The 17,850-nt window shown below is 52.5% G+C and overlaps 1 protein-coding gene across 1 annotated transcript in view; it reads right to left on the reverse strand.

The window, feature by feature from the left end:
• The window catches only part of Amz1 (archaelysin family metallopeptidase 1), a 27,506-nt gene extending 10,571 nt beyond the window's left edge, over nt 1–16,935 (reverse strand). Inside the window, exons 1-3 of the mRNA XM_008851389.2 lie at nt 16,851–16,935; nt 16,545–16,641; nt 1,042–1,566 (exon numbers count right to left, since the gene is read on the reverse strand). Of these exons, the coding sequence (XP_008849611.1) occupies nt 1,042–1,345 (304 nt within the window). The 5' untranslated portion in view covers nt 1,346–1,566; nt 16,545–16,641; nt 16,851–16,935. The remainder of the gene's footprint in view (nt 1–1,041; nt 1,567–16,544; nt 16,642–16,850) is intronic.
• Nucleotides 16,936–17,850: the final 915 nt, after the last annotated feature.

A 17,850-nucleotide genomic window follows, 5' to 3' on the forward strand; every position in this document is an offset into this window, starting at 1 on the left:
GAGGGAGGGAGGAAGGAAGGAAGGAAGGAAGGAAGGAAGGAAGGAAGGAAGGAAGGAAGGAAGGATCCAGGTCCACCCTAGTCCTTCTGTCCAGACCCAGCAAGTGACATGGACAGAGGAGCTGGCTCTAAAGCAGACAGGATCACAGGCTGCAGGCTGTGGGGTGCTGGAAGGTGGGACCCACAGTGCCCACAGCACTGTGGTCCTGAGCAGCAGAGGCAGAGAACACAGGATGACCCTTGAGGTGTCATCCTAAGCCACAGGGCAGGGTGGGGCATGCCAATGTTTCAGAAGTTCAACGCCCCCCACCCCCACCCCATCCTCCACTCCAGGCCGATCCATAGCCACACATGCCCTACGTCCGTACCCTCACTGCCAGGCAGCACCCACCTGCCCTTGCCATATTGGGAGCACAGGAGCCTGCCCTCTCTCCCTCCCTAGCAACTGGCTGAGCCGTTCTCTAGGTGTCTCACCTCCTCCAATTTCTTATGAGGAGCCCTGGAGTACAGTGGTCACACTGAGGCTCCCCTAGTCCCCACCAAGTTCAGTCCAGTGTCTCCCAATACAGCACGGGACCAGGTAGACTTGCCTTCAAATCCCACCTCTACCAGGGAAGCTCTGCCAGTAGGCAAACCAGCAACCTCTCCAGCCTCAGTTTTCTGCCTGTGGATGGGCTTTTCCTACACTCAGAAGAGGCAGTGCTCCTACTCCCACAGAAGTGACCGCAGCATCCAGCACAGGGCCTGGGGCAGTTCCACTCACATGAGTGAACAGAACCTGAATGCACACCCAGATGACCAATACAGGAGGGATGAGGGAGCCTAAGAAACCAGATCACCCTGCCCCACCTGAGTCCCCAGCATGCCAGGGTTATCTCCCTCAAGCCAGTCCTGCCTGGAACAGTTCCTCACTGGGGGATTCTAGGCAGGTGCTCTACTACCAAGCCACATCCCCAGCCCCTCACTGGGGGATTCTAGGCAGGTGCTCTACCGCTGAGCCACACCCGCACCCTTCCTAAAGGCTCCAGCCTGGCTCTCCTACCTATGGGCTGCAGGTAAATGTGTTTCCGGACCAGGCTCTGCTTCCGGAGCTGCAGGGAGGTGTGGAAGGTCTGGAAGTCCTCCGGGGCTTCTGGGCGGCTCAGGAGCCAGTCGAAAGCCGAGTGGATGAGCAGCGTGCTGAAGAGGGTCCTGTGCGGATTGTAGGCCTCAGAAAGGAAGAGCCTCTCAGCTGGGGAGAAGGCTGAAGTGTAGAGCTGCTGCAGAGCCGTATCACGTGAGACCAGGGCATCCTTCAGGGCCCGCGGCCCAAAGCTGAACTCCTGGGGTGGTTTGCACTGAAGCATGGTTTGTGGGTGGCACCTGGCCACTCCTTGGAGCTCCTGTTCTGGCCCATGAATCTCCCAGGGTACAGCCACGGTGTCTTCTAGAACTTTCCTTGGGGTTGACGAAAGTAGCTGGTGAGGGCTTCCAGTGGCTGAGGGCTGATGTGGCCTGGCTCTGCCTGGTGCTAGATCTTCCCAGAAAAGCAAGGGAAGGCATGGGCGCCTTGGGACCTACTGACACCCTGCAGGGACACACAAGGTACCATGATCACTGCTCTGAGCAGGCTTTTGTGGTAAGCATGGGGGTGAGAAGGGGGAGCTTCCCAAGACCTGGCATCAGAATCATCACATCTGCATCCCCCAGCCAGGACCAAAGATGCTGGTGTGTGTGTGTGTGTAGCCGTGTGGAGGCTGGAGAATGACATCAAGTGTCTTCTTCTGGTTTTTTTATTTATTTTTGTTTTATATGTGTGAGTGTTTTGCCTGTGTGTATGTAAGCACACCCATGTCATGCAATGCCTGCAGAGGCTAGAAGAGGACATCAGATCTTCTGGAACTGGAGTTAACAAATGATTCTTAGCCACCATGTGGGTGCTGGGAGCTGAATCCTGGTTCTCTGTAAGAGCAGCAAGTGCTCTTAACCGCTGCACCATCTCTCCAGCCCCTCTATCTTATTTTTTGAGGCAGGTTCTTTCACTAAACCTGGAGTTCATCACTTCATCTAGACTGGCTGGCCAGCAAGCCCCAGGGATTGGTTTTTACCTCCCCTGCCCTGGGATTACAGGCATGCACCACCACACTCAGCTTTTTACATGGGTGCTGGGGTTCTGAACTCAGATCCTCATGTTTCTGTGACAAGCACCAGTCCTATTTTATCTCCTTGCTCTCTAACAGGCTGGGTGCTGCAACTGGAACTGAGCAGGGGAGCATCTCCTCTCCTCACAGGGTATGTTTCCATGGGATTCCAACTCTGTTTTAAGCCCACAAAAGAAAGGGGCCTGTGCCTGGCGTGGTGGTGCACGCCTTTAATCCCAGCACTCAGGAGGCAGAGGCAGGGGGGGTTTTTTGAGGGCGGGGGCAGGCTGGGCTCCCTAGTGAAATCAGGGCAGCTCGGGGTACACAGGGAGCCCGTCTCTAAAAACACAAAAAAAAAAAAAAAAAAAAAAAAAAAAGAAAGAAAGAAAGAAAGGGGCCTGTAACAAGGCCCTCCCCCTGCAAGGCAGTGGGAGCCCCTTTCAGACAGAAAAGCCAGGGTCTGCTCCCCGTCTTTGCAATCACAAAACTCACCCTATTTCCATAAGGGACTCACCCAACCCTTCCTCCCAAACTCAAGCTTCCTTGTGGGAGCCCTGCATGTGCCCAGGTGCTGTCCTCGGTGGGGATGGGGGAGAAGCAACCCAACAGCCCAACACCCAGAAGTTTCTAGAGCATGTGTGAGGGTTTTGAGATGCAAATCTAACAGTCAGGAGTGGATATGGGTGCCAACCATAGCGAGCTGTAACTGGGAGGCAAGGAAGGTTTGGAACTGCTGGGCTGGCCAAGTAGGGCAGGCAGAGGGCTGTGAGCCGTGGAGTCACTACCAACCTGAGGTCTCCCATGATCCAGGAACAAGGACTGGTATTCCGGTGTGCTTGTCAGGTCATGCTTAGCTCCAGCAACAGCCTGCTTTGGGCTTCGCTTTACATAGAATTGCAGAGTGGTCTGCTTTTGGGTAACACGTCTACACAGAATACTGCCTGCCTTCCCTGCCCTGAACCCGGCCAGCTCCCAGAGGGGAGGAGGCCCCCATCCCAGAGGCTTGCAGGCTGAGGAGCACCTGACTCCTCCTACATCTCACCAACCTATTTTTGTTTCTGGATGCCAGTCACACGACCTGCTTATGGGCTCCTTGCCCTTCCCCAGACCTGCTCACAAACATTGGCACACCCAGCTGAAGCCAGGAGCTCTGTCTGCTCACAGTGACCTCAGAATTATCCCTCAATGATGTGACTAGTTTAGATCCTTTTTTGTTCAGTGCTTGAAATGGAAGCCAGGAATTTATGCATGCTAGGTAAGAACCCTATCCCCAAGTCATGCCCCAGCCCTTCACTGGGGGATTCTAGTCAGGTGCTCTACCCTGAGCCACACCCCAGCCCCTCACTGGGGGATTCTAGTCAGGTGCTCTACCCTGAGCCACACCCCAGCCCCTCACTAGGCATGCCTTCTGCTTTTGAACCACACCTCCAGCTCTGTATCCTCATGTTTTGATCTTCAAGCCCCTTTTAAACTATTGAGAATCTCCAAGCGCTGTTTTTTGTGCTCCTGTTATCTAGCAGTATGTATTGTGCCTTAGCTGAAGTCCAAAGAATGTACCAAGCTACTAAGGAAGCTGAGGAAGGAGGACCAAAATTCAAGGCCAGCCTGGGCTACAGAGCAAGTTCAAGACCAACCTGGAAAACTTAGACCCTGTCTCAAAATCTAAAAGTAAAAAGAAGGCTGGAGATGTAAGATATTCGCCTAGTGTATAAGACTTAGGGTTTGAGCCGGGCCTGGTGGCACACACCCTTAATCCCAGCACTCAGGAGGCAAAGGCAGGCAGATCTCTGTAAGTTCAAGTCCAGCCTGGTCTACACAGTGAGTTCCAGGCGAGCTGGGGATAAAAGGAGACCCTGTCTCAAAAAAACCAAAAAAAAAAGAAAGAAAAGAAAAGAAAAGAAGAAAGAAAGAAAGAAAGAAAGAAAGAAAGAAAGAAAGAAAGAAAGAAAGAAAGAAAGAAAGAGAAAAAGAAAGAAAGAGCTGGGTTTAATCCTTAGTACCACACACAAAAAGCAACAAAAAAACAAAAGCAAATCTGTAAAATCTACAAAGTAGCTGGCCTCATTGTACATGCCTGTAATCCCAGTGCTTTGGAAGCTGAGGCAGGAGGATGGTAAGTTTGAGGCTAGCTGGAGTTACATAGTGAGTTCCAGGCCAGCCTAAGCTACATACCAAGGGCCTAGCCCAAACATACACACACACACACACACACACACACATGGCCAGCAAGATTGCTCCGTGGGTAAAGGTGCTTGCTGCCAAGCTGAAAACCTGATTTCAATCCCCAAGCCCTATATGGTGGAAGGAGAGAACCCATTCTTAAAAGTTGTCCTCTGACCTCCACACATACACCATAGCAGGTGCATGCCTACACACATATACACATACATACATACATACATACATATAGACATACATACATAAGCAGCAAAGAGAATAATCCCACAAAGCCACCACTCCAAAGCCATGGGAAACCCTAGACTTTGCTCTGGAGAAAGAGTAAATGACAGGCTCAGTCCTGTTGTGGAAACAGATTAACCTCGCAGGTTCTCGGCAGAGGCCCCCATGTACCCATTTATGGTCCCCAGAATACACTCAGAGTCACTGTGCTTCCCACTCAGGAGGGCTGCTTGTGCACCCACACATGCTCAAAGCATCTCTTCAGAAAGCCTGAGTGGTGAAACGCCTCTGGAACCTGCCCTGGACATGGCATCACCAAGCGGCCCCAGGATCCAGGGCTTGGAGGGACCAGACAGACCAGCTCCAGATGGCACAGGACAGATGGCACTGGTGTGGCAGTAATTCTGGTATACCTAGCACTTGGCAGCTGAGGCAGGGGGATGACCATGAGTTCAAGGTCAGCCTGAGCTATATAGTGATACCATGTCTCAAAAAACAAAAAGAGGCACTGGAGAGATGGCTCATCAATTAAGAGCTCTTGTTGCTCTTCCAGAGGACCCAAGTTTGGTTGCCAGCACCCATGTGAAGCAGCTCACAACAACCTGTAATTCCATCTCCAGGGGATCTGATGCCCTCTTTAGGCTTCCCTGAGCACCTATACACATGTGGCAGACACAAACATACATAAATAAAAATAAAATAAATCTTTTTTATGTGTAGTAGTATATTGCCTGCGTGTACGTAAATACACTCGTGTCATACAGTGCCCGAGGTCAGAAGAAGGCGTCAGATCCCCTAGAACTGGAGTTATAGAAGGTTGTGAGCTGCCATGTGGGTGATGGGAATCGAACCCAGGTCCTCTGTAAGACCAGTCAATGCTCTTACCCACTGAGCCATCTCTCCAGCCCAAAAATAAATCTTAAAAGAAAAAAAATCAAAACAAACAGAGAAACAAATGACACCAGGCAGAGCATCAGTGGGATACAGGAAGTGATGGGAGCCGCCTTGCAATAGGTCTGGCAGGGTCTGAGACTGGCATCAGCGCAAGTAAGTCCCTCTGTCACCGTTGTGACCCTCTCAATGGGGACTGATACCCCGGATGTCTACCCAGACAGCACTTCCTCTTAAGCAGCCCTTGTGGTCGGGTCACATTCATCTTCTTGCGTCACTAGAGGAAACCCCTGTTCCCACTCTCAGGCACTGCCTCAGTTTTTCCACCCTGTAGGTCATGTCTGCTCAAGACCACTTTTCAGTGGAGACTGAACCTAGGGGAGGAGGTGGCCCTGGCAGCCAGGACACCCACAGATGGAGCTGCAGGGGCTATGGAGGGGATCCCCACCCATTCCACCCATCCTCAGCCATGCCAAATGTTCCCCAGAAAAACCTCCCAGATGACCCCTAGCTGCCCTCCTTGTCTTAGTCTGTACCCCCCCTGCCAATCTGACAGCAGCTGTCTGGTACCCTGCTGGCACCTGCTTATATCCCAAGAACCTGAAACAGTCAGAACTGTAGGTGCCACTGTTTCAGAGGGGGAAACTGAGGCTGGGAGATGCATGGCTACTGCTGCTGAGAGGCATGCTGGGGGGTGGGGGCTTCGATTCCATGAAGTGCCCTGCTCTAGAACCCCAACTCCAGCATGCTAATGTAGCTCAGCCTGGCCTCGAGCGCCCAGCAGTCCTCCTGCCTCGCCTCAGCCTCCGGGGTGCAGCACCACATCCTAGTTCTTCCCTCAGCTGACTTCATAGATGCTCAGCCTTTAGGTAGGAAGGAATCTTATTCAAGAATTTTTGAAGACTCTTAGCAAAACACCCAGTAGCTGCAGCAACCGCAGCACCAGTTTCGTTGACTGACCCCCAACTCTACAAGATGGCTTTCAGAGCCCCAGGGAGAAAGCATGCAAGATGTCTACGGTTTGGGCTTGGCCAGCAAGACTGGGTCTCTGTGTGGACCCCACTCTCACCTGTGCGCCCCAAATTCCACCTCCGTTTCCGTCTAGGAAGGGAAGGGCCGACATAGCTTGTGGGTAAAGTTCAGGGTCTCCCTGCACCAGCTTTTCTGATTGGCAGGTGGCCCTAACTTCCCTGAGGTGTGACATCCTGACGGTGGTCACTCGTGTCCCCTTCCAGACACATGCCTTGGTGGTGCCTCCGGGGGGAATCCCACACTAGCCAGCTGGACCTTGCCAGTAAATGCCCTCCTTTCGGGCGCTTTCCCACGGCCTGTTCGCGCCCATAGCAAAGATGACAGTACTGTCGCCGGGGCCCAGGGAGCTGATGGCAGGGAGTGGGCACCCTGCCCCTTGGGGACCCAGTTTCAAGCAGTCTGGAGCCTCACCCCCACCCCAGCATAACTGCATTCAACCCTGGTCCCCCGGCTCCCCAAACCTCATCCAAGTGAGCCCCGTGCGTCCCCCGCCGACCCGGTGCACAGGGGCGCGCCACCGCCACCCCGACGTCCCCCTGGCTTGCGCTGAGATCCCCTGTCTGCAGCGCTGCCCGCACCCTCTCGAGCTAGGTCCCCGGTGGGTCCCCGCGCCTTCCACTGCTCTCCGGTAGCCCCTACCTCGCAGCCAGGCGTCCCCGGAGCCGCCCAGAGCAGCCTGGGCACTTGGTGCGCGGGCCACAGAGACCGGAGAGGTCCGGGCGTGACGTCAGCAGAGACCGAGGTGGACCGGGTGGAAAGTGTGACCCGCGGGGAGAGGAGGGCGGTCTGATACTGTGCCACACCCTCCCCAGTGGCTGGACCGCTTGCTCAGGGGTAGGTGGGATGCGCTGACTCTGCAGCCGCCTGCAGCTGCCGGAGCCTGTCTCTCAAAGCCAGAGGCGAGTTGGGGAAGCCAGCAGTGCTCAGGCCAGCGCCAGAGGAAAGGTCCACTGGGCTGGGGGTGGGTGTCGTCAGGGGAATCTGAGGCAGTTGAGAACTCCAGGCCAGGCTGGGCTTACTGTCTCAAAACATCTCTAGATCGGCTGACTAGACTCCAGTGGATGAACTTGCACCGAGGGACAGCTGGGTACAAATACTTGACTGGATAGGACTTAACATGTATGGCAGAATGCATGAGTTGGGGGAGGGGGAGTATATGGGAGCATAGATAGGGGAGGTAGTCTAAATTTGATTAAGAACTGTTATATGAAATGTACAAAAGTCAATAAAAATATTAAAAAAAAAAACAAAACACTGGGCTGGGCATGGTGGCACACGCCTTTAGTCCTAGCACTCGGGAGGCAGAGGCAGGTGGATCTCTATGAGTTCAAGGCCATCCTGGGCTACTTAGTGAGTGTCAGGCCAGATGGAGCTATAGGAAGACCCTGTCTTAAAGAGAAAAAAAAATTTTTTTTTTTTTTTTAAAAAAACACCGAAACAGAGCCAGGCGGGACAGACCTTTAATCCCAGCAGAGGCAGGTGGATCTCTGTGAAATGAGGCCAGACTATTCCAGGACAGCTGCGGCTACAGGGAGACCCCGTTTCAAAAAAAAAAACACCATCAAAAACCCACCAAAATTCAACACAAGCAAACAAAACCCAGGCAGGAACAGTTCAGTGGGCAGAGAGCTTGCTTGCACAAAGACCTGGGTTCTGTCCCAGCACTGCATAAACTGTGTAGTGGTGGGCGACCGTAATCCCAACACTTAGGAGGTAGAGTCAGCAGAGCTCTATGAGTTCAAGGCTAGCCTAGTCTACAGTTGAGGCTACAGTTGACTCAAAATGCAGAGGGAGGAGCTGCAGAGTTGGCTTGTAGGTTAAGAGTGGGGGGGGCACTGTGTGACAGCAGCCCTCTTGAAACTGTGTCCCGACTACCCACTGGAACTCCCAAACCTGACTGGACCAAATTAGGTGTAATGAGTACTTCAGCTCAGGCTACACACCAGGCACATATTATTTTATGAGACAGGGTGTCTCTGTAGCCCAGGCTGGGCTTGAATTCATGATCCTCCTGCCTCAGCTCAGTCTCCTGGGTGCTGGAGTTTCAGGCATATACCATCATGTGCCTGCAGACACTATTATTATTATTATTATTATTATTATTAATATTATTTTATGGTTTTCTGAGACAAGGGTCTTCCTGTAGCCCCAGCTAGCCTGGAGCTCCCTATGTAGACTTGGCTGGGCTCCATCTCAGAGATTTGCTTGTCTCTGCCTCCCCAGTGCTGGGATTAAAGGTGCGTGCTCCCCGGCCCAGCCTCAGGCAGTATTCATAACCTTCTAGAGCATTTTCTGGCTCCCTACCATCTGGTGGAAAAACTGAGGGTAGGAGGGAAAAGTGACAGATCCATAGGGTGGAAGCAAAGTGAAGGCCAGCCTCAGCAGCCCCTTGTTTTCTTCTGGCTGGACCTCACGTGGCACTTGTCACCCAGATGAGGTTACATCACGGGTTCTCCCAATCCCTCTCTATCAGAAGCCCATGCTGTGGACTCAGAAACAGTGCCTGAAAGCTGGAGAGCTGGCTCGGAGGTTCAGAGGACCCAAGTTCAATTCCCAGCACCCACACTATCTATAACTCCAGTTCCAGAGATTCCATGCTCTCTTCTGACTTCCATGGGAATTGCATGCATGGGGTGCACCTATCTGTATGCAGGCAAAATGCTCATACATATAAAATAAAAAACAAATCTGGAGCTGGAGAGATGACTCAGCAGTTAGGAGCACTGGCTACACTTGCAGAGACCCTGGGTTCAATTCCGAGCACCTACATAGCAGCTAACTAACAACTGTCCATAATTCCAACTTCAGGGATCCAGTGCCCTCTTCTGGTCTCTGTGGGCACTGCATGCACAGGTGCACTTACATATATACAGGCAGAACACTCATACACATAAAATAAAAAATAAAAATAAACAAATTTTAAAATTCTCTTTACAGGACCTGGAAGAAAACAAATGTTAGTACATATTGGCCACATGCAAAAGCATGTTGCCTGTCAAATTTTCCTAAACTAATGTAGTCCATCCACTAAAGCCCACTGGGATCATTTAGTCACTTAACAAATATGTTGGATGCTGTGAGAACAGGGGTATGGATAGAGAAGGCACCATCAGTAACAACTGCCACCCTAGGGATGAAAGGACAGGGGATGAGGGGACAGCTACAGCCACATTTGGGGTCACACTGGTCCCAGATTCTGCTCTAGACCAGCTGTCTAGGATGCCCCTGGGGATGTCTCCATGGGGCCCTAGAGCAGCTGGATTTGGGCACCCTCCAACAGTGAGTCACTTGCCCCCCTCCCAGAGTACACTGGCAGAATTGGAGTCTAAGGCCAGGGAAGGCCATCTCCATCCAGCATTGTTGCCTAGGCCTCAGTTTGGCTGAAGGCAGGACCAGGTGCCCCCAGGGCCAGGCTTGGAGTCTGTGATGGTGACCTTGTCCACTTGACACAACCTACAATCACCTGGGAAGAGTCTCAGTGAGGGAGTGTCTACACTGTGTTGGCCTATGGGCATGTCTGTAGGGGACTGTACGAATTAAGGTCATTGACGTGGAAGACCCAGCCCACTGTGAGTGGCACTACTCCCTAGGCAGGGGATTCTGAACTGTAAGAGTGTAGAAATGGAGCCTAGCACAAGCCAGCAAACAAGCATGCACATGTACACCCCTCTCTGCTGTTGACTGTGGGTGTCATGTGACCACCTGCTTCAAGGTCCTGTCTTGACACCCGTCACTTCAGTGATGGACTGTGACACTTTCTCCCTTAACTTGTCTCTTTGTCAGGGTGTTTTATCACCGCAACAGAACCAAAACCTAGAACAGAGTCCTGGGGGCCTTCTGGGCTGGGAACTTGGATTATAAAGTAGTAATGGAGATGGGGGTTGTTACTTAACAAATGTGTCCTGAGAGATCTCAGGCAGAGCAGCTGAAGTGAGAATATACACCAGAGGGGCCAGTGAGATGGCTCAGTGGGGAAAGGGACTTGCAACTCAAGCCTGGTGACCTGCATTCTATCCCTGAAACCCATGTAAATGTGGAAAGGGGACCCAACTCAAAGTTGGCCTCTGACATCCACATACATGCCATGGTGTGTGTGTGTGTGTGTGTGTGTGTGTGTGTGTGTGTGTGTGTCTCCTGAGGGTTGGGATTACAGGTGTGTACCATCAATCCCTGCATTGTTGACCCAGTTAAACTCTTATACCTTTCCTCAAACCACCCTTTCTCCCTGGAAGTCTTTAGGATAACGGTTTCCTTCGCACTGTGAATCACCAGCCTCCTGGGACCTTTGCAAGCACCCACCATCCCTCCTCTACACACACAGTCACATTCTGTGGAAACGCCCCACACCCCCAGCAGCGTCCCCATGCATGGCTGACTCATGCGTCATCATCATCCCCACTGAGCAAAGGAATTTTCCTGAGGCCTTAAGGAATGGTGATTCAACAGTAAACATCCTCTGTAGAAAATGTGTGGAATCCTGAAGAACAAACAAAGGTGAGAGAGACAAACAGACCACACACACACACACACACACACACACACACACACACACACATAAGCCCAACACCAAGATGTCCTTTTCCTAACTTCCTGCCAAACCTCATTTTAAAAAATATTTTTATTATTTTTATTTTATGTGTATGTGTTTTGCCTGCATGTATGTAAGTGCACCATGTGTGTGCAATGCCCTTGGAGGCCAGAAGAGGGCATCACGTCCTGGATCTGGAGTTATGGATGGTTATTAGCAGTCATGTGGGTGCTGGGAACTGAACCAGGGTCATCTGCAAGAACACCCAGTGCCCTTAACTGCTGAGCCATCTCTCCAGCCCAGACCTCCTTCTGATATTCTTTCCCTCCACATTTAAATTCACTTTAAAGGGATTTTCAGCATAGTCCACTCTGTTGGAGGTTGATTCCTCCTCCCTCCCTCCTTCTCCCTTCCTTCCTGTTGTCTGTCCCTCCCTCTCTTCCTCCCTCCCTTTGTCCCTTCCTCCTCCCTCCTTCCCTTCTGCCTAGTTTTAGACCTCACTATTGTAGCCCCTCCGTCAGCTTCCTGAGGGCTAGGTTACAGAACCTCACCAGCTAAAACACTTCTGACATGTGTTCTTTGCTGCATTTTGAGGGGGCAAAAGCTCAGACCCTGGGAAAAGATCCATGTCTTGTCCTAAAGCTGGTTATTATGAAAAACCTAAGGAGACACCTCAGTGGGTAAAGTGCCTGCCCTCCAAGCCTGAGGACCCGAGTAAGAGTCCCCATTACCCATGTAAAAAGCCTGGCACAACAATGTACTCCTACAACCACAGCACTGAGAGGCCTCTAGAGACAGGAGCATCTTTGGGCTCCATGACCAGTCAGCCTTCCCAAATCAGTGAGCTCTGGTCCAGTGAGAGAGCCTGTCTCAAAACATAAAGTAGAGAGAAACTTAGGAAGATGACCCAAGGTCAACCTCTGTCTGGCCTCCACACACCTACACACACATACACACACACACACACACACACACACACACACACACACACACACACACACAAAGATATAGCATGCCCACCCCTGCCACACGAGGGAGGTGCCAGAGCCATGAGGGCCTCCAGTGGCCAGGTCAGTATGTGAATTTGGAAGTCTAGATGAACAAGACCTCAAGGGTGCCCTGGTTGAACCAGAACCCTCAAGGCAGGCGGTGACAAGGCCAGCCCCCAGACACAGATGCAGCTGCTAACAGCAGCCCAGGCTATCGCACATCAACCACCCCACCCCCTTGCACAGTGGGACACACTGGCTTCTACCCAAGCAAGTCTCCAGATCACCAGAATGTATGTTGTAGAAATGGGGCCTCTGTCCTTTCAGCCAGGCACACCAGGTGCTGCCTCACCACCACCTTCATCACCAACAGGCTCACAGCTGAATGACTCACAGTTACTGATTCCCCATGCCTCAGTTTCCCAAGTAAGTTGAATGGCCCACCTGCACCCTCAACAGAGGGGTGCTATTTGGAATAAAGGCCTTTACAAATACAAGGTAAGGACCCAGGGATGAGGCCACCTGGGCGAGAGGATCATTGATATGACTTTTGTAGGAGGTGGAGGGGACAGGCTTTCATGTGGCCCAAGCTGGACTCAAACTCACTATGTAGCTGAGGATGACCTTGAACTTCTTTTTAAATTTATTTTTATTTTCTGTTTTGCCTGTATGTATGTAAGTGCACCTGTGCATGCAATGCCAGAGGAGGCCAGAAGAGGGTGTCAGAACCCCTGGAACTGGAGTTTCAGATGGTTGTTAGCCTCCATATGGGTGCTGGGAATTGAACCCAAGTCCTTTGTAAGAATAAGCAGTGCTCTTTTTTTCATATCACATTTTTTATTTGTACACACACCACACATACATGGTCTGTCTGTCTATCTGTCTGAGCACCTGCATATCTGAGGTCAGAGAACCCCTTGCAGGACTCAGTTCTTCTCCAGGGGATTGAACTCAAGTCCTCAGACTTGGTGGCAAGCCCCTTTACTTGCTAAGCCATCTCACTGGCCCAGGTCTTGAACTTCTGATCCTCTTGCCATCATCCTCAGTGCTAGGATTCCAGGCATCATATCCAATGTATGAGGTGCTGGGGATCAAACCCTGGGCTTCATGCATGCTAGGCAAGCCCTCTCTACTAACTGAGCCACATCCCCAGCCAATGAATCCTTGTCTGACAGGAAGTAGCAGCTGCTGTAGCAGGCAGGAGAAACCAACTCCACACCAAGGTGCCACAGGGATCTTCCCCAGAGCATTTGGAGGGAATGTGGTATGCCCCACACTGTGATCTTGGATTTCTGGCTCAAGAAATAACAAGTTATGTGTTCTGTTGTCAGCCAACAGTGACAGGCGCTCATCCAGTCTGGCAAACAGAAAACTGCTCCACACAGATTGTTGGAAGGATTAGAGGAAACTGTAAGCAATGTTCTTGGCACAGTAATAGTCCCTTAGAGTCAGGCAGCTGTTCGTTCAGCAGATGCCGTTTGTGCCAGTCGTGGTGGCACATGCCTATAATCCCAGCACTCAGGAGGTGGAGGCAAGAGAATCAGAAGTTCAAGGTCATCCTTGGCTACACAGTGAGAATCAGAAGTTCAAGGTCATCCTCAGCTACACAGTGAGGATCAGAAGTTCAAGGTCATCCTCAGCTACATAGTGAGTTGGAGGCCAGCACTTGCTGCTCTGGCAGAGGACTGGGGTTCTGGTCCCTGCACCTGCATCACAGCTAACAGTTGTCAGTAACTCCAGTTCTAGGGAATCTAATGCCCTCTTCTGGCCTCTGTGGGTATTGCACACGTGTGGCATACTTGCATGCAGGCAAAACACTTATACACATAAAATAAAAACAAATAAATTCAGAAAACATTTTTAATGGGGTAGAGAGGCAGAGCCTAGGCCTCCTTCAATCCAGAGGGGGTTCCCTATCTATGCCTCAGTTTCACCATGGACCCCCATCCTACCAGCTGGAGAGGGGCCTGCCCTTCTCCTTGATGCTTCTGGGGCACCCATTTTCTGGGCACCTCTATGGAAGGCCAAGTCATGGAACCCCAGCCCTCTGCACCTCCAGTCTCCACCCTGTCCTGGGGTAGCTGAGACCCGGCCTCAGGCCTGTGAGAGGAACAGAAACCACTGGGCATGAGAAGGAGCTTGCTTTAGTGATGGAGACTCACAGGTTCCCAAACAGGCCCAGCCGGCCCTGGCCAGGGTCCAGCCACCAGCTCCCAGCCTGTGAGGCCACCCTGTGAGCAGCCTAATTAATATTCACACTGGGTCCCCTGGCTCTGAAATCCCTTGTTCCCCCCAGACACCAGCCAGGCTTGGGGAGTGGGGTCTGAATGGAAAGTTACCCGCCAATGAACAGTGAAGGCCTTACACTGGAGGACACAAGGCAGGGAGCTGCTTATGATAAGATGAAGGGAGGTCCCTGGGGCTCCCCAGGGCTAGGCCAAAGCTGGGGTGTCGGGAGAGGCTTGGGTATTCAGACAAGGCTCTCTCTCTCTCTCTCTCTCTCTCTCTCTCTCTCTCTCTCTCTCTCTCCTTTTCCATCTCCATCTGCTTATCTCCTCCTGGGTCTGATCTCTCTCTCACGCCTCCACCCTCCCCTCCCATTTTGTGCACAGGGGTGGGGAGAAAGCCCACCTGTTGCTTCCCAAACAGTAAGAGTACATTCCAGACACAGGAGGATGCTAGGCAGGGTCCCCATGCCCACCCCACACCCAGCAGCATCTGTCCCTGTTGGGGTTCTCCTTGACTCGCAGATGTCTGGAGATGGCCCTGCGGTCCCTGCATTGGGCCCCCCAACAGCAAAATAGCATCATCATCCTGGGTGCAGGATGAGGGTTGTCCCAGCCACCAGTACCCTCATCCATCCCAGGGCCACATCCCACAGTTCCTGGCAGGCTAGAGTGGGGCAGTGCTGGTTGACCAAGGCTCTCAGGACTGAGCTGTGTCCTATGCAACTGGACAGTCAGAGCTGCTAACCCTCCAGCCACTGTAAGATATGACTGTCAGGTGGATAGGCTCCATAGGTGGAGGGGCCATGAGCACCCAGCACCCCCAGGGATTCTGACTCCCTGGAAACCTCCTTATATGTGTGGTTTTTGTTTGTTTTATTTTTTGAGACAGGGTCTTCCTGTAGCCTCAGCTGCCCTGGAGCTCACTATGTAGATCAGGCTGGCCTTGAGCTCACAGAAATCCACCTGCCTCTGCCTCCCGAGTGCTGGGATTAAAGGTGTGCACACCACACCTGGCTTTGTTCCTACAAATTTCAGGTTCATCAGTGGTATTCATGGGTGTCTCAAAGGCTCCATCATCCTGGGTGCCCAGAGCAGGGTACAGGATGAGGGTTGTCTCAGCCACCAGTCCCCTCATCAGGGGTGCCAATTGGCCCATGTGTGCCAGTTGGCCCATGGGCCACCCAAGGCCCCATCCCCAGCTCTGGATGCCCCTCTGCACGGGGAGACCCTGCCCCCATCCATTTGTAGGTAAGGAGGGTCAACCCAGACAGGCACAGAGTCTAGTGGGAGTGGGCATTAGTGAGGGGACCCCTAGAGCAGTAGATTGTCCTGGACAAGTCCACGAAGAGCCAGGGCCCTGGCCATGCCCATCCCTGTAGCACCAGGCCCCAGCAGCTTTGTCCAAACAGGCAGGCAGCATGGGGGTAGCCTACCCTCTAAACTCCAGTCTGAGAAGGTGCTAGAAAGGGGGTCTTAAGCGGAGATGGAGTCATTTGAAATGGAAGGACATCATGAGCCAGTCTGTGGCAGTCCACATGTCCAGAGCAGAGTGGGATGAGGAGGACCCTCCCTCCCAGAGTGCTCGGAGAGACCATAGGAACTAACCACAGAACCCATGCTGTGTCATGCCTTGGGCCTGGGGCTCTCTCGGGCTCAAGGCACCTGGAAGGTGTGGTCTCCAAGACAGCCTTGCACCCCACACAGATGAAAAAGCTGGGTGAAGGCCATGAGGATGGAGACTCTGTAACACCTGAAGGGCAGAGTACTATTGCTAGAACCTTCTCAGTGTTTCACACTGTAGAAGTTCTGTGCCAAGCAGACCCTTCTGTACCTCACCACAAGCCCACAATCATCATGGGGCATCTGATTGACCTCAGGCACGCTGCTCACTGCCCAGCCCTGACCAGCTCTGCTTTATCTCACCCCTTTGAGAACCCATGCCCCACATGACAAGTCCATCAAATATCCCCCACTCTCTTTGGAAAGCCCCATCTTGTTCCTGGAGCTTCCCAGCTCCCTGGTCACCCAGCCCACCCCATTCAATTTCACCAGCTCCATCTGTCCCAATCATGCACCCTCTCATCCCACATGGCCCCTCTGGATGGAGTGGCTCTCCTGGCACCCCTGCTTTAGGAAGCTAGGAACCTGGAATAAGGTCCAACTTCACTGTGGCCTCTTTACCCACCTCCCTCTTCCCCAGCTTGCTTTATTCCTCTCAGTCTCTGAGCCTTCGACCCACAGCACCATCCTCCTCTCCTCTGCCTGACTGACTCCCATCCCACAATTAAGCATCAGGCCCAGCAGCCTCCTCCTCCCAGAAGCCCTACAGTCATGCACTTCCCCAGACTCATAATTACCTGGTCAGTGGCTGTCTTTGGCCAGGAACTGCAGGGGGGCGGGGCAGTGACCACCAGCCACCTTGGTCCAGTCCCTCAGCAACTAGGGAAACCCAGCCTGCAACGTGTATATCTGTGTCACTCACATACTCGAATCTCTGTGCACACCCAGCATCCCTGCCATGCAGCCATCATGCTCAGAGCCCACGCACATGGACACAGCTCCCTCCTCTGACATGCACATGCATGCACAAGAGCCCACACGCTCCGATTACCTCGGACATGCACCACACCAGCAGCCACGTGCCCACCCAAGCCCTTGCTCACCATACACATGCCACACATGGCCAGGCGTGCTCGCTCATGTCACTCCAAATGGGCGCTGGGAGCTGGGTAGCGGGAGCGGCTGCTGGCTGCCTCTGCCTGCCAGCATTTGCCAAGCAGTTTCCATGGCGACACATCTTGGCTCTGACAGGAACTGATGTGTGTGGGGAAGAAGGACCCCACAGAGGGGGCAAGATGGAAAGTCTCTGTGTCCCTCAGCTTCAGGCACACATGGTATGGGGGATGCCCCACAAGTGGAGATACTCTCCTCCCCAAATTAGGCTTGAATCCCAAAGAGGTTCTGGTCCAGTAGCAGACTTATATCATTTAGCCATTCAACAAACCTCCTGTCACAGCCACTCTGTGCCCACGACTGGGGCTGAAGTGTTTCCCATGAATTGAGCTTCCCAGAGGCTCAAGGTCTGAGGCTGACTCGATTTCCCCAAAACCCTCCGAAGGCCCCATTCTAGAAGGTTAATCAGCAGCCCTCTGAGCTTCAAGACACTGTTGCCAATCTTCTCTGAGGTTAGAGATGGGGATAGGATACTAGGCACCCCTTGGTAAATAATTCCCTAAGAACCCCACCTCTCTACCTGTCCCTGAGTCACCACATTCTCTGTCCAGCGTCTAGCAGAAGTGGAGTCTTCCCCATCCTTCCGTCTTAAGCCTATCCCTTGGTTCACTTTGGTAAATTGAAAATGACAGACATAAGACTGGAGAAATGGTTCAGTTGATGAACCGTTTCCCATACAAGCATGAAGACCTGAGTTCAGTCCTTAGCACCCATGTAAAACAGCCAGGCACAGCAGTATGCTCCTGTGACCCCAGGGCTGAAGACGTGGAGACAGATCCCTGGGGCTCACTGACCAGTCAGCCTAGCTTAACTGATGCGCTCCAGGTTCAGTGAAAACCCTGTCTCCAAAAATTAGGTGGTTATGGGGCTGGAGAGATGGCTCAGCAGTTAACAGAACTGGCTGTTCTTGCAGAGGACCTGGGTTCAATT

Source organism: Nannospalax galili, unplaced genomic scaffold (genome assembly GCF_000622305.1).
Source record: "Nannospalax galili isolate Female #2095 unplaced genomic scaffold, S.galili_v1.0 scaffold664, whole genome shotgun sequence".
NCBI classification, from domain to species: Eukaryota; Metazoa; Chordata; class Mammalia; order Rodentia; family Spalacidae; genus Nannospalax; species Nannospalax galili.